The following is a 13919-nucleotide window of genomic DNA, read 5'->3' as shown; positions in this document are numbered from 1 at the left end:
TAAGTTTCACTCCACCTAAACCCTCATCAGTTCGTTCAGTTCTAGCAAAAGGATTGACATCACCTTGATCATGGTTTTGGGTTCCTCTCCTAGGACGGTTGATGGAACGATCGTCTTGGTTCTCCTCCTCTCCGACTTCTTCATTCGGCCGTCCGTTCCTCCATGGGCGATCTTGCCGGTTTCTAGATCGGACCGGTTGGCTATTTTGGATCTCATCAAGTCTGAGATGGATCTGTTCCAAACATGCATTCATAAGGTTAGCCATAGAATCACTGAGAGCTCTCATCTGCAAGTTAGATAAACCAGCATAAGAGTTCCCGGTTTGGTTCCTATCTTCTTCACTCTCCATAGTTCCTGAAAAGCCTAACACAAGAGATTAGTACACAAAATTCCTCACACTCAGGTGTTTGATCTCGCCCACTCTTAGTGTTTCTCTCAGAATTTGGATGGTCACTCAATAAGTGGTCTCTCAAAGTTCTAAGAGAACAAGACTAGTAACAAGTTGCGATCTCCAAGCAAACGGGGGTAGTTTAAGATAGAAAGATAAGAACTTTGGTTTTGAAATCCGTTTTAACCACTCTAAGGCTGGATTTTCCAGTCAGCAGGATTTCTCTTCCACCACCTAGCCACTAATCGAACTTTTTGATTCTTTTTCTCTTTTTTTTTATATAGATCTCTTTTTTTTTTAATCTAGTGGCTGGTAAAGAGATGGCCCGGATTTGAGATAGAAAGAAGAAGATGAACAAATTTAGAAAAATGGAAGATGAGAAGATGAAACGATGAGAAAATGAAAAGATGATACCGGTTGAGTGGCTCTGATACCACTTTGATACGTTCTAGATTCGGACAAGGATCACTCAACGAGATTTTGGATATGAACTCGGCAAAGATGGGAGAACTGGGTGGTTTGAAAGGCGACACACAAGGTTGCGGAAATATCTTATGATACTACCGGCTTCAATTGTGGTTTGGAATGTTACGTCAAGACCAACAAGGGAATATATGTTTACTTGGAGAATCACTCGACAAGAAACAAAGACTGTTCTAAGCAAAGAACAAAGAGATAAACTCATAAACTTAAGGGGAAAATCGATTCATTGATTATGAGAAAGAGTTTACATACTTATACTACTTGTGGTATGTTGAAAGGCAGTCAAATAACTCTTCAGATCAGATCTGGTCAAAGTGATTCTTCGGCTGATGTCCAGATTCATTCGGCCAAGTTGGAGTTGTCGCGGTAAGGATCTGGACGAACTCGGGACGGTCTGGACAGTCCGCCGGGTGATCAAGCAGTGTACTGATGCGGCCTAAGTCTTCAGAAAGCTGGATGATTCGTGCCTTAGAGAAATATGAATGATAGAAATCCAAGAGAGTGTCAGACATGAGAGATAGTCCATCGGTTTGGTCTTTAGGACACTTGGTTCGCACCAAATGGACCAAGAGAGAGAAGTCTAGATCATTTTGGGAAACCTCACGATCCAAGTCAAGTCTGGCTCGGCTGTTGGCTTTGGCTTGTCGAGATGGCTGGGAAGAACGCGTACTGGATTAGTCAGTTCGGATGTCTGGACGTGGGTCTGGTCTAAGCTCCATCCCGGATGTAAGCGGGTCTAGGTGGTACACGGCACGATCGTCCTGGTTGGCACGGCTCGGTAGACGAACCTCGGCTGAGTTGTTCTGATCGGCCTGATCTCCAATCTGGTCCGGTTCCATGTACTGATCCATGGACTGAGGCGCATCAGTAAGGTTCTCCCATGAAAGTGAAATCTACATGAACTCTGCTATTTGGATCTTTAGCTATGTCTTTCATCATTGTTGGTCCACGCTTTCTCTTACGGGAGTTTGAATCTTTTGGCTCCGGAACTGTAGACTGTCCGATCTCACCTTCAGGCTCACTATCAGCTCGTTCTGTCTCAGGTTCTATCATATGTTGTTCATCTTCTTGTGGTTCTCACATGTTGCTCACCTTCTTCTGGTTCTGTCACATGTTGCTCACCTGTCTCCAAAGTACGCACGAACTCAACATCATCATCTGCTTGTTTTTCTTTCTTTTTTGGCTTCCCTCCTCTTTTGTTTTTCGTTCCACCGGCCATAACAATTTACCTGGAACAAATTATGAAAGGAAGAATTAGTTCGAAACTAACAGACACTGATAAATCCAAACAAACAGACCAAGACCAACCAAACAAACAAACAACGAACATTCCAAACAAACATAGAATGACCATGACCAAACCAAACAAACAGACAATGACCAAACCGAACAAACATACAGACAATGAAAATAATCAAAAGGGATACGTTTCACACATATATGCCTTCACAATCAGTTCTGACATTCTCTGCCTCATCAATGTCAACTTCCATGTCGATATTTGATGGTAATGGCCCAATGTTTGCAGTCCCCTCTTGAATATCTTCCTTACTGTATCTTCTCGAAGGATCTCTCATAACAGTATACCAATGTGATGACTCATCTTCCCTAGAGTAAAAGACTTGCTTTGCTTGAGATGCTAGAATGTATAGATCACTTGCAAAGGATGCTTGACTATGATGGAGGTTAACAAGGGTGAAACCATCTTCAATCTTCACTCCATTACCCTTTACTGCCCATTCACACCGGAACAGAGGGACATAGAAGACTTTATAATCCAGCAAAATGATGTCAGTTACTCTGCCGTAAAAAGAAACCAGATCGACGACCTGTGATATATCTTTGGCACTAGATCTACAGACTGCTGTAGCCTCATAATAAACCCCACTATTCTGACTTCTCCTATCAATTGACGTTGTGTGAAACCCCTGCCCATTAACTATGAATCATGTATAAGACCTTGCAGAACAACATGGACCATAAGTTATCCACTTAAGTGTTTCTTCATGCTCTGTAGAATCAAGAGGCACCTAACAAAGTAAAATCAAGTCAAAGACATGTCTACGGCAACAAGAGAAATTATGAAAACAAATTAGTAACCTGTTCTTTTAGCCAAGTTGCGAAATTCTTTGTGTGCATACTTGATAAGGTTGATGCATCTCGCCGACATTTTTCACATGTGTCTTGTAAATACTGTAGATGCTCACTTGTAAAAGATTGAAAGTAAAAGAAATGAATCAATTGGTTGATCAGAAAACAAAAGAGTAAGTGAAATATGATACTTACTCTACGTATGGTTCACGAAAGCCATGTTTTGGATGATAGCAAGATGTGCTACTTTCTTTTCCATTTCAGTCAGAGTAATTGGAGTGCCTGTGGATATTGGACGACCCTCTAAGATGGAATTGTTCTCATACTCTGTGTTTCTGTCTATTTTTTCTTCTACGTCTGTTGTCTTCTTAAAAAATTCATTGCAAAACCCGATACATTCTTCAGCTAAATACGACTCAGCGATGCACCCCTCAGGTCTTGCAGGATTTCTCACAAAGTCTTTGAGGACTTTTATGTACCTGAGACGAAAGTGAGTATAGATTGATTAGCAAAAGTGAGTATAGTCAAAATTTTAAAAAGTCATATATATAATACCTTTCAAATGGGTACATCCATCTAAATTGGACTGGTCCACCAAGGCGGGCTTCCCTTCCTAGGTGCACAGTCAAATGGACCATGATATCAAAGAAGCTTGGAGGGAAAAATCTTTCAAACAAGCATAGAGTCTCAACAATCTCAGCTTCCATAACCAATAGCTTCTCCCTATCAATCACTCTCTGACACAGCATATTGAAGAATGCGCACAGCCTCAAAATGGCTAGCCTAGGTCCTTTAGGTAACGATCCTTTAAGCGCAATCAGAAGAAGTTGCTGCATTAAAACATGATAGTCATGGGATTTCAAACCTGATACTTTACAGTCATCTAGTGAAACACCTCTTGAAATGTTTGAGCAATATCCATCTGGCCCTTTGAAGTCAAATAGTCGCCTGCAAAAGATCTTCTTCTCTGCCTTCGACAAAGACCATAGTGCTGGAGGAAGATATGTTCGTTTTCCTTGGATTTTAGGGTGCAACTCCTGCCTAATACCAAATTCCTCCAGATCTTTACGAGCAGCAAGACCATCCTTAGATTTTCCAGAGTGCAACAATGTGGAAACTAAACTCGCAGCCACATTCCTCTCCACATGTATGGCATCCAAGTTGTGTCTCATCGGAAGTTCCTACGCGAAACAGAAAGAAAACATAAACTCAAAATTAAATATAAAAAAATCATAAACAGAAACATAACGAAGATTGATCTCTTCTTCATAAAATCCATAAACATAAAAAGAAATAATTCATAAACAGAAACAGAAAAATTCATACCTCCCAGTATGGTAGCCTGAAGAAGATTGATCTCTTCTTCCACCGAGATAACTCATCTTCATCGACTTGAACTTCTTCCTCTTCCTCTTCCTCTTCCTCTTCCTCTTCTTCTTCCTCTGATTCACTAGATAAAGCCTCAACATCAGAGCTTAAATCAGTACTCTGAATCCTTTTCCTCTTACTTGCAGATCTCTTAAAATTTCCAAAGTCATTGTTGAAGTTTCTCAGATTTTGAGAAATTTCACGACCTGTTAGTATTCTACCCCTTCTCCCTTGTTCAGCTTTTCCATCAAACCACTTCTTCTTTCCTCTAAAACTATGAGTTGGTGGCAGACCCTTTCTATGGCACATGTAGACATGTTTTCTGCTGAACTTTAGCCACATACTATCTGTCTTCTTTCCACATAACGGACACCCCATTTTCCCCTTGACTTTACAGCCTGCAAGATTCTCATAAGCTGGGAAATCACTGATCGTCCAAGGCAGCATTGCATTAAGATTAAAAGTACAACAAGTTACAGCATCGTAGGTTACCTCTCCACTGCTCCACAGATGGTTTAAATCGTCGATGAGGGGTTCTAAGTACACATCGATGCTATTACCAGGCTGTTGTGGACCAGGAATCAACAACGAAAGCAAGATGTTCTCCTTCTTCATGCATAGGTCAGGCAGCAAGTTATAGTTCACTAGCAAAACAGACCAGCAACTGTACATCGAATTCTTCATATTGAAGGGATTAAATCCGTCAGTTGAAAGACCAAGCCTCAGGTTCCTTTCTTCTGCTGCAAAGGCCGGGTGTTTTGCATTCACCTGATCCCATGTCACTGAATCAACAGGGTGCCAAAGTTTTCCATCTGTGCTTTTGTTGGTGAAGTACCACCTCAAATCCTTTGCCATTTGCTCAGACCGGAACATCCTCTTCAATCTTGGTATGATGGGAAAGTAATGTAATACTTTCTGTGGGACATCTTTCTTCTTCTCACCAGTGTGCATATTGGTCTTCCATCTTGAAGCCTTGCATTTTGGACACTTCTCAAGCTTCTTGTACCTCTTTCGGAATAGACAGCAGTCATTGACGCATGCGTGAATCTTCTCGTAACCCATATCAAAAGATTTCAGAAATTTCTTCACCTCATACAGCGAAGTGTGGAGCACATTATCCTCTGGAAACATCTCTGGTAAGGTCTCAAGCAGATCGTTGAAGCTCTTGTCAGACCACCCATTTTGTGTCTTCAGTCTGATTAAAGAAACAATGGCAGATAACTTGTTGTGTGATGCACAGCTCAGATACAATGGGGTTTCGGCTTCAGCTATCTTTGCCAGGAATTCATCCTCTTTCTTGTCGTCTCCCTCTGCCATCTCAGATAACTCCCCAGTACCAGCTAAATCTTCATCAAAACACTCAGCGGCTCTGTATAACCCGAAGATATCATCATTCCACTGACTTGTGTTGCTTTCAGATTCAACTCTTGAGTCCAATTCTCCATGTAGATACCAATCAGGCCGCTTCTTGTAAGACTCCTCCATTCCCCCAGTAACTAGATGATCAACTACCACAACTCCTGAGTGACGATCTATATTACGGCAGTCAATGCAGGGGACATACAATCATATCAGTCCCTCCCAGACCTGCAGCCACATCTCGTACAAACTCTGAAGCCCCTCTCTCATACGCAGGATCAACTCTTCAGTGGATCATGAAAAGCAAAAAAAAAATAAACGATTTAAGTCTCTCAACACATACTGAAACATAACAGATAATATTAAAAGCAGTACCTGCTAAGATGAACCCATGCCTTGTCCACCATTATATATTCTAAACCAAAACTGAAACTTCAGTAACAATTTTTGACAAATTGTCATCAGAGTCATCAGAGTAATAGTATAATCACTCAGAATACTCAGAACTTGTCCTCGATTTCATAGTAAAAGCACTCAGAGTCAGAACAAATAACATAATAAAATGACATTAGATGAAGCACATAACTTATCCTCGAATTCATTGCTAAAACGAGCACAAATAATAAAAAATTACATTAGATAAAACGCAAATCTACTACGATTCTGAACAAATGACACAGGACACATAAGAGGCATCTCTTCTACTCGATATATTATTCTGAACAAACTACAGAATCACACAACACACTGACACAATGACTACAAAAACGATAGATCTTCAATCAAATACTACAGAATCACACAACACAATGACACAACACAGAATCAGTAAATTATTCGAATAAGTAACAAGTAATCGAGCTGATAAAACTAAAACGAAAACGAAGACATGCAAATAAATTTTATTTCGCAAATCGAATCCTTAAAGTCTAAATCGAAATTGATAAAACAACAATCCTAGTTAAAGGAAATCAAACGAAAGATGAAATCTAAGCAAATATGAAATGAAAACAGGAAATCAAATCAGGAAATTAACTATCGACAGAAATGGCGTAATGGCGACCTTCGATACCTTCAGCAACGGAAATGGTCTCGGAATGGTGGATGACGGAGCTTTAATTGGCGGATGGGAGAGGCGGAACAGTGTTTAGAGGTGTAGAATGGAGCTCGATAAATTTTAGCTAGGGTTATGTGAGAAAGAGGAGAAAATTAGGGAAGATAGAGGGAAAACACGATTAGAGAGAGGTAAAGTGAGTTGATTAATGATTTTTACTAAGTGTGTACGCGGAAAAGCTAATTTTGGGTTCCCGCTTAATGAAACACTGTCATCGCGTTTATATAGCACTATTATACTACACAAATTTTTTTTAATTTCCTACAATAACAGTTCGGTAAAACGAGCTATTGCTATCAATGTGGACTTTTTTTGCAGTAAAAATATCATAATATGGAACTACATATTGCAGTAACTAGGTTCAAGTAGAAACTCTCAAATACGTTATTATATACTGCATACATTTAATCCGCAAAAGAACAGTGCCTCCGCTAGTTGATAAAAGCGTGAGAATGATAATGTTGAATGTGAAGCATTCAGATCTCTCGTCTCTCACCGCTTGCCGTATTTAGCGTCTCCATTCCTCAGCTACAATCTAAAAAAACGTGTCGCTTATTGTCTCGACCTGAGATTAAAACTGTAGCTGACAGTTACGTTTAGAGTTTGTCTCCATCTCATGCTTCACCCAGCACCGTCAGTTTCTGTAAGAAACTATGTACTGATGAGGACAAAAGGGTGAAATGTGGACCCCACACTTGCCCATGTGGTGTGCTCAATGTGTCAAAGCATCAAAGGCCAAGGGTTTCCTACGATCTTTATCTATAAGTCTATGGTCCCGTCACATATTGTTTTTTCTCTTGGCTGGTGTGTACTGAGACCAATAATATATACATGCGGCTTACCATTATATAAAGACCCCCCAGTAGACTAGCGAATATACACATTATCAAGAGACTCATGCATGAGGGTTAAAATCTAATGGAGTTTTTGTTAGTATAAAAATTTAATTTTGATTAACCGAGTGACCATCATCATCATCATGTTACTGAGAACCACATCTGCTCCAATACTCAACTCATGGCTACAACAACACTGCTCGAGAGAATCGTCACCGGAGCCGGAGTCACTGCTCCAGCCCCGAAACAGATCGTTGTCTCTTCTCGCTTCAAAGTCCATAGATGAACACACTGGGGAGATATTGCACCAAGCTTTCTCTGAGCACAGGGAAAGCGTTCTTAAATCAAGTTACAACGTACATGACAGCAGTAACGTATTACCACGAAAGCAACGAAGGTCATCGTTAGATGAAAGTTCCCATGGAACAGCCTACAACGGAAAGATTTTGGATCCGTCCTCGAACCTTTTAACGGAAAGACTGTTCTCGGGCTCTAGGCTGGGAGAGAAGGTCAGTGATGTTGAAGATCATCCGGAGGCTCTTGTGATGGGTGGTGGTGGTGGTATGGGGAGCAGCGGCGTCAAGATCTGTAACGGCGGAGATGACAGTGGAAGAAGTGGAAGTGAGGACGCCACCGATGTGTATTACCGGGAGATGATCAACTTGACACCTGGAAATTCGCTTCTGACCGGAAACTACGCCAAGTTTTTGAAAGAGGTACATAAGTTGAGTAGAGATTTGGAAAAACAGAGAATAGAGACATAAACAAAACAAAAGAAAAAAATATATTAGCCGTTTTTTTTTTTTTGAAACACAACATATTTCATTCATAAAACTTAGCCAACTACAAAGATATAAGCAACATCTGAAAGTAGATGTGCGATCCTACTGGATACATTCAATACAAGGCAAGAGAAAGATAGAGACGCAAGCTTTGACAAGCTTGATAACAAGTCAAAAGAAAGTTCAAAGGTGCCACATACAAGTAAGCTCCAAGAGTGATTACATCGTCCTTCAAGTTCTTCAACGGGAATAGTCACCGTATATTGTGACGTTGAATGATCCATAACCTCGATGCTCATCGAAATGAGTATCGTTGTGCCTTCCGGTCCCAAACGAACCATCACATAAGGCAACAAACGGTAAGGAAATCGACAATGATCATTGACTACATAGCCAAAGAAAGAGTCCTTCTCACGAAGAGGGATTTTGGTGGAAGTTGTCACTCCTACGAAGTGGAGGATGGTGAAAAGTGGTCTCTCATGGCCCCGGCATGAGGAAGTTTGGCTAGCCTTTATTAAGAAAAGTGCTAAGGGACTACAATCTCCAAGCTTTGATAGACTCCAACTTACTGACATAAATTTCTTGGTATTTGCTCTTGTTGGAGTTGAACTTTGATGGTGTGCTATGCTTGAACATTTTGGAAGCCCTCCAAAGATTGCACCAGGGATTAGAGTATATCCTTCTGATCCTAACATTTGTAGCTTCACCCAGACTGAAAGAGGATTGAGCTTGAAGATGGATTCTTTGAAGACAATAACTGAGATCAGGCAGAAACTTTTCGCAGCTTCAACATTACCGTGTTGGAGCCAAGAGGGTTTATCTGAAACAGAGTTGAGCCTCAGGTCAATGAAGTCTAACCAGCTTAAAGAGAATGAGCAATCGTCAGTGTGTAGAGCTGCAGGAGGTGTTCGCGGTGGGAGTCCCCAGCCGTCAAAACTTGTTTGCAGTGATATAAGTGAAACCCCACAAACACCGATGACCAGATATGCATCTGAAATCAAGGCAATAGAACAAGGCAGAGAGGGAAAACAAGTGAGTACCTTGAACCCAACGATACGGCCGGAGAGATACAGATTCAGTTCAAACCACCAGGATAAGTATGGATCCCCACACACATAAGTAGTCAAAAGTAGATCTGAAACAGGCGTAGTTAGTAGCGGCTGAAGAGGGTTACAGGTGAGAGACAGGATCCAGAGGGCTTTGGCTTGGTAGCAGCGACGACGAGCGAAGCCATCCACGACGGAGAGAACCACAAAACCAAACGCCTCGAGAGATCCGTGAAGCAAAGTAGCATACAAAGGAAAAACAGGAGAGAAGAGAGCAGAGCATGGCGAGAAGCAGCGACGCCGGCGAGCTGTGGAACTGCCGGCGTCGGGAACCATATCTGATTTTAGGGCTTCGATAAGTGTGCCTGAGAGCGTCTCCTTTTTTTTCACAATATATTAGCCGTTTTTAAATGTCTCTTTTTATTATTTTATACAGGATATTTTATATAGGATCTTAAATAGTACATGATATTTTAGTAGAAGATATCCACGTAAAAAGTTTCTAATGCATGGATATTTAAATATGAAACAGGTGAGAGGAGACTTGAAGAAAGCAGAAGAGTATTGTGAAAGAGCAATTTTGGGGAACACCAACGATGGAAACATTCTCTCGCTATACGCCGATCTCATTTTACATAACCACGGCGATCGTAAAAGAGCCCACTCCTATTTCCAACAAGCTGCCAAAATGTCCCCAGAAGATTGGTAAATTTTTTACAAGATCTATACCTATAGCTTATGTAACACTTATTTCTTCTTTTTTTTATATATTTTTTGCTTACGTAACACTTATGTGGATAACTAATCAGATTTTGTTGGATAATTCCAATTAACTTAATGAGCAAGTTAACTCATTAAAGTGAAGTTTGATGGGTTAAGGAAAAATGAAAACATATCGAGCTTAGGAATGTTTCCATATTATTATTAGGAAAAGATGTAGCTTCGCCTTTAGGAAAAGATGTAGCTTCTTCCTATATAAAGAGTTCTCATGGAGAAATGTTCCATCAAGAGAAACACATTGAAAGATTTAGTTTTGAGAGAGTTTCTAAATCTAATAAGAAGAGAAGTTCTTATAATCTTTGTGTTTGTGCAACTTTAATTGGTATCAGAGCTCCAGGTTTCGAAAGTCGTTTACAAGAGGAGTTGTAACTTCGATCAAAACATGGGAGACGATTCTCAAGCACGTGATAAAGGTCTTGAGATGAAGAAGAAGGACATACGATGTCCGATGCTAACATCGACCAACTACACCGTATGGTCGATGCGAATGAAAGTGATGCTTCGTTTATACGAAGTTTGGGATATAATTGATCCAGGGAGTAACGATGCAAAGAAGAACAATATGGCGATTGCTCTAATCTTTCAATCAGTCCCGGAGGCGCTAATACTTCAGATTGGAGAACATGATACATCGAAGAAGATTTGGGAAGCTATCAAATCCCGTAACCTAGGTGCTGATCGCGTGAGAGAAGCAAGGTTACAAACTTTGATGTCTGAGTTCGACAAACTGAAGATGACAGACACAGACACGGTGGATGACTACGCAGGAAAACTTTCAGGCTTAGCATCGAGAGCAGCCGCGTTAGGAGAGATAATGGAAGCATCGAAGCTGGTAAAGAAGTTTCTGAAGGGACTTCCAAGAACGAAGTTCATTCACATCGTAGCTTCGTTAGAACAAGTGCTGGATCTAAATTCAACGGGATTCGAAGACATTGTTGGGAGATTGAAGGCTTTCGAAGAACGCATCAAAGAAGAAACCCAAGATGAAGGTCAATCGAAGCTCATGTTTGGAAAGAATGATATGCAAGGTAGTGGAAGCCATAACAACTCGCGAGGAAGAGGCATAGGTAGAGGTTATGGTGGAAGAGGAAGAGGACAAGGAAGGTCTAATGTTTCTGATGGTCATAACAAAGGAGGAGAAGCTTCAGACAAGACCAAGAAGGACTACTCTAAGGTTAGATGTTGGCGATGCGACAAGATGGGGCACTTCGTGTCACATTGTCCTACACGACCAAGAGAAGAAGCTAACCTAACGGAAACACAAGAAGCGGATGCATTATATATGCATGAAGTAGTATTCCTCAACGAAGAGAGAGTGTTTCCTAAGAGGTTTGATGAATGCGATGGAAATACGAGTATATGGTACCTTGACAATGGTGCAAGTAACCATATGACAGGCAAGAGAGAGTTCTTCTCAAACCTAGATGAGAGCATCAAAGGCAAAGTCAAATTCGGTGATGGATCAAACGTCGAGATTGTTGGGAAAGGTTCGATCACGTTCATCGGAAAAACAGGGGAGAGAAGAGCACTCAAAGATATCTACTACATCCCAAGTCTTAAACACAATATCATAAGTCTTGGACAAGCAACCGAGATGGGTTGTGAGGTTAATATGAAAGAAGACTTACTGATGCTGAAAGATCCCCGTGGAAGGCTATTAGTACAAGTCGCAAGGCAACCAAACCGATTGTACAAGACGCCAATGGAGGTTGAATATCCGAAGTGTCTTCAAATACAAGAAACTGATGTTACATGGACGTGGCATGCACGGCTAGGACATGTGAACTTTGGAGTCATGAAGAATATGGTAGACAAAGAGATGGTAGTAGGGATGCCTCAGGTGATACACGAGAAAGATGTGTGCAGCGCCTGCTTAGTTGGGAAGCAAACTCGGAAGTCTTTCCGCCTAAAGCAAAGTATCGAGCATCACACGCATTGGAGTTGGTACATGGTGACTTGTGCGGTCCGATATCACCATCAACACCAGCAAACAATAGATATGTATTTGTCTTAATTGATGATTACTCAAGATATATGTGGACGATGCTGCTAAGAGAGAAGAGTGAAGCGTTCGATCGGTTCAAAAAGTTCAAGGAGTACGTGGAGAATCAAACGAAGCTACAACTCAAGAATTTTCGCACCGATAGAGGAGGAGAGTTCACATCTTCTGATTTCATTCGTTTTTGTGAAGAAAACGGTGTAACTAGACATCTCACCGCATCGTATACACTATCAACAAACGTGGACGAAGAACCAGGATCATTCAAGCTTCCTCATATTGATGTTACAGAAGAAGGAGATGGTGATGAGCATCAAGATCACCAACACCACGAAGAGCAAAACAATAATGAAGAAGAAGAAGCTGTAGACGCAGGTGAACAAGAGCAAGTAGCAGAGAACAACGATGCAAACCAAGACCAGCATGTAACATCAAGATATGGTCGTAACATCAGAAAACCAAAGCGGTTCGATGATTACATCCTACTTGCTGAATTTGAAGGTGGCAGACTCTTGCTCACCATCGATGGTGAACCAGAAAGTTACATCGAAACTGCAGTGATACAAGCTTGGATCGATGCAATGAAGGCAGAGATCGAATCTATCATCAAAAATAAGACCTGGAAGCTCGTCAAGAAGCCGGCAGGTGTGAAACCGATAGGTTTGAAGTGTATCTATAAGATCAAGAGGAATGCAGATGGAACGGTGATCAAATACAAAGCAAGGCTAGTCGCAAAAGGCTACGTGCAACAACAAGGCATAGACTTCGACGAAGTATTTGCACCAGTTGCTCTAAGAGCTTGGAACATCAAACTCGACCGTGTTCTCAAGGAGATGGAGTTCACGAAGTGCACCAAGGAACCTGCGGTATATCAAAAGAAACAGAAGGGGGAGCTTCTGATCATAGCTATATACATCGATGACTTGTTTGTAACAGGGACTTCGCTCAATGTTATCAAGCAATTCAAAGATGATATGTCAAGAAGATTTGAGATGTCAGACCTCGAGATGCTTACATACTATCTTGGTATAGAAGTAACGCAAGGAGCTGATGGCATTCACATCAAACAAGAAGGATACGCGCAAGGTATACTTGTCAAGACGAAGATGGAGTCATGTAACTATACTCACGTTCTGATGCACACGAGTTTGAAAGTATCAAAGGCAGAGGAGGAGCCTGAGATTGATGCAACATCGTATCGAAGCACCATAGGATGCTTAAGAGAGAGTCATAGAGAAGCAGTGAAGCATCTATACTCACGTTCTGATGCAACATCGTATCGAAGAAATGCGATGCACCTATTAACGGTCTATGGAAGTTCATCGGAGTTCAGAAGATCAACATACCTAAGATTCAAGTTGGAATTAAGGGGGAGAATGTTGGATAATTCCAATTAACTTGAGGAGCAAGTTAACTCATTAAAGTGAAGTTTGATGGGTTAAGGAAAAAGGAAAACATATCGAGCTTAGGAATGTTTCCATATTATTATTAGAAAAGAGTAGTGATTAAAGATGTAGCTTCGCCCTTAGGAAAAGATGTAGCTTCTTCCTATATAAAGAGTTCTCATGGAGAGATGTTCCATCAAGAGAAACACATTGAAAGTTTAGTTTTGAGAGAGTTTCTAAATCTAATAAGAAGAGAAGTTCTTATAATCTTTGTGTTTGTGCAACTTT

The 13919-nt window shown here is 41.0% G+C and overlaps 2 protein-coding genes across 6 annotated transcripts; one reads left to right on the top strand and one right to left on the bottom strand.

Annotated features, from left to right (window-relative positions):
- Window positions 1–1077: 1077 nt before the first annotated feature.
- LOC106388180 lies at window positions 1078–7179 on the bottom strand. Of its 5 annotated transcripts, none has more exons than XM_022699017.2 (7): window positions 6065–7167; window positions 4289–5973; window positions 3518–4143; window positions 3158–3441; window positions 2972–3077; window positions 2308–2901; window positions 1078–2100 (listed from the first exon to the last, which is right to left on the bottom strand). In XM_022699017.2, the coding sequence occupies exons 2-4, from the start codon at window positions 5813–5815 to the stop codon at window positions 3159–3161; spliced, it is 2436 nt and encodes an 811-aa protein (XP_022554738.2). In that variant the 5' UTR covers window positions 5816–5973; window positions 6065–7167; the 3' UTR covers window positions 1078–2100; window positions 2308–2901; window positions 2972–3077; window position 3158. The 5 variants fall into 5 exon arrangements, with proteins under 5 accessions (XP_022554738.2, XP_013683647.2, XP_013683648.2 ...); XM_013828193.3 differs by having other exon boundaries at window positions 1078–2901; window positions 6065–6121; window positions 6762–7167; XM_013828194.3 differs by having other exon boundaries at window positions 1078–2901; window positions 6065–6104; window positions 6762–7167.
- Window positions 7180–7656: 477 nt separating this feature from the next.
- LOC125596255 lies at window positions 7657–10285 on the top strand. The gene is made up of 2 exons (XM_048771442.1): window positions 7657–8355; window positions 10000–10285. The coding sequence occupies exons 1-2, from the start codon at window positions 7783–7785 to the stop codon at window positions 10174–10176; spliced, it is 750 nt and encodes a 249-aa protein (XP_048627399.1). The 5' UTR covers window positions 7657–7782; the 3' UTR covers window positions 10177–10285.
- Window positions 10286–13919: the final 3634 nt, after the last annotated feature.

This window comes from Brassica napus, unplaced genomic scaffold (genome assembly GCF_020379485.1).
Source record: "Brassica napus cultivar Da-Ae unplaced genomic scaffold, Da-Ae ScsIHWf_1164;HRSCAF=1657, whole genome shotgun sequence".
Classification (NCBI taxonomy): Eukaryota; Viridiplantae; Streptophyta; class Magnoliopsida; order Brassicales; family Brassicaceae; genus Brassica; species Brassica napus.
This window is presented reverse-complemented; position numbering and strand designations above follow the sequence as displayed.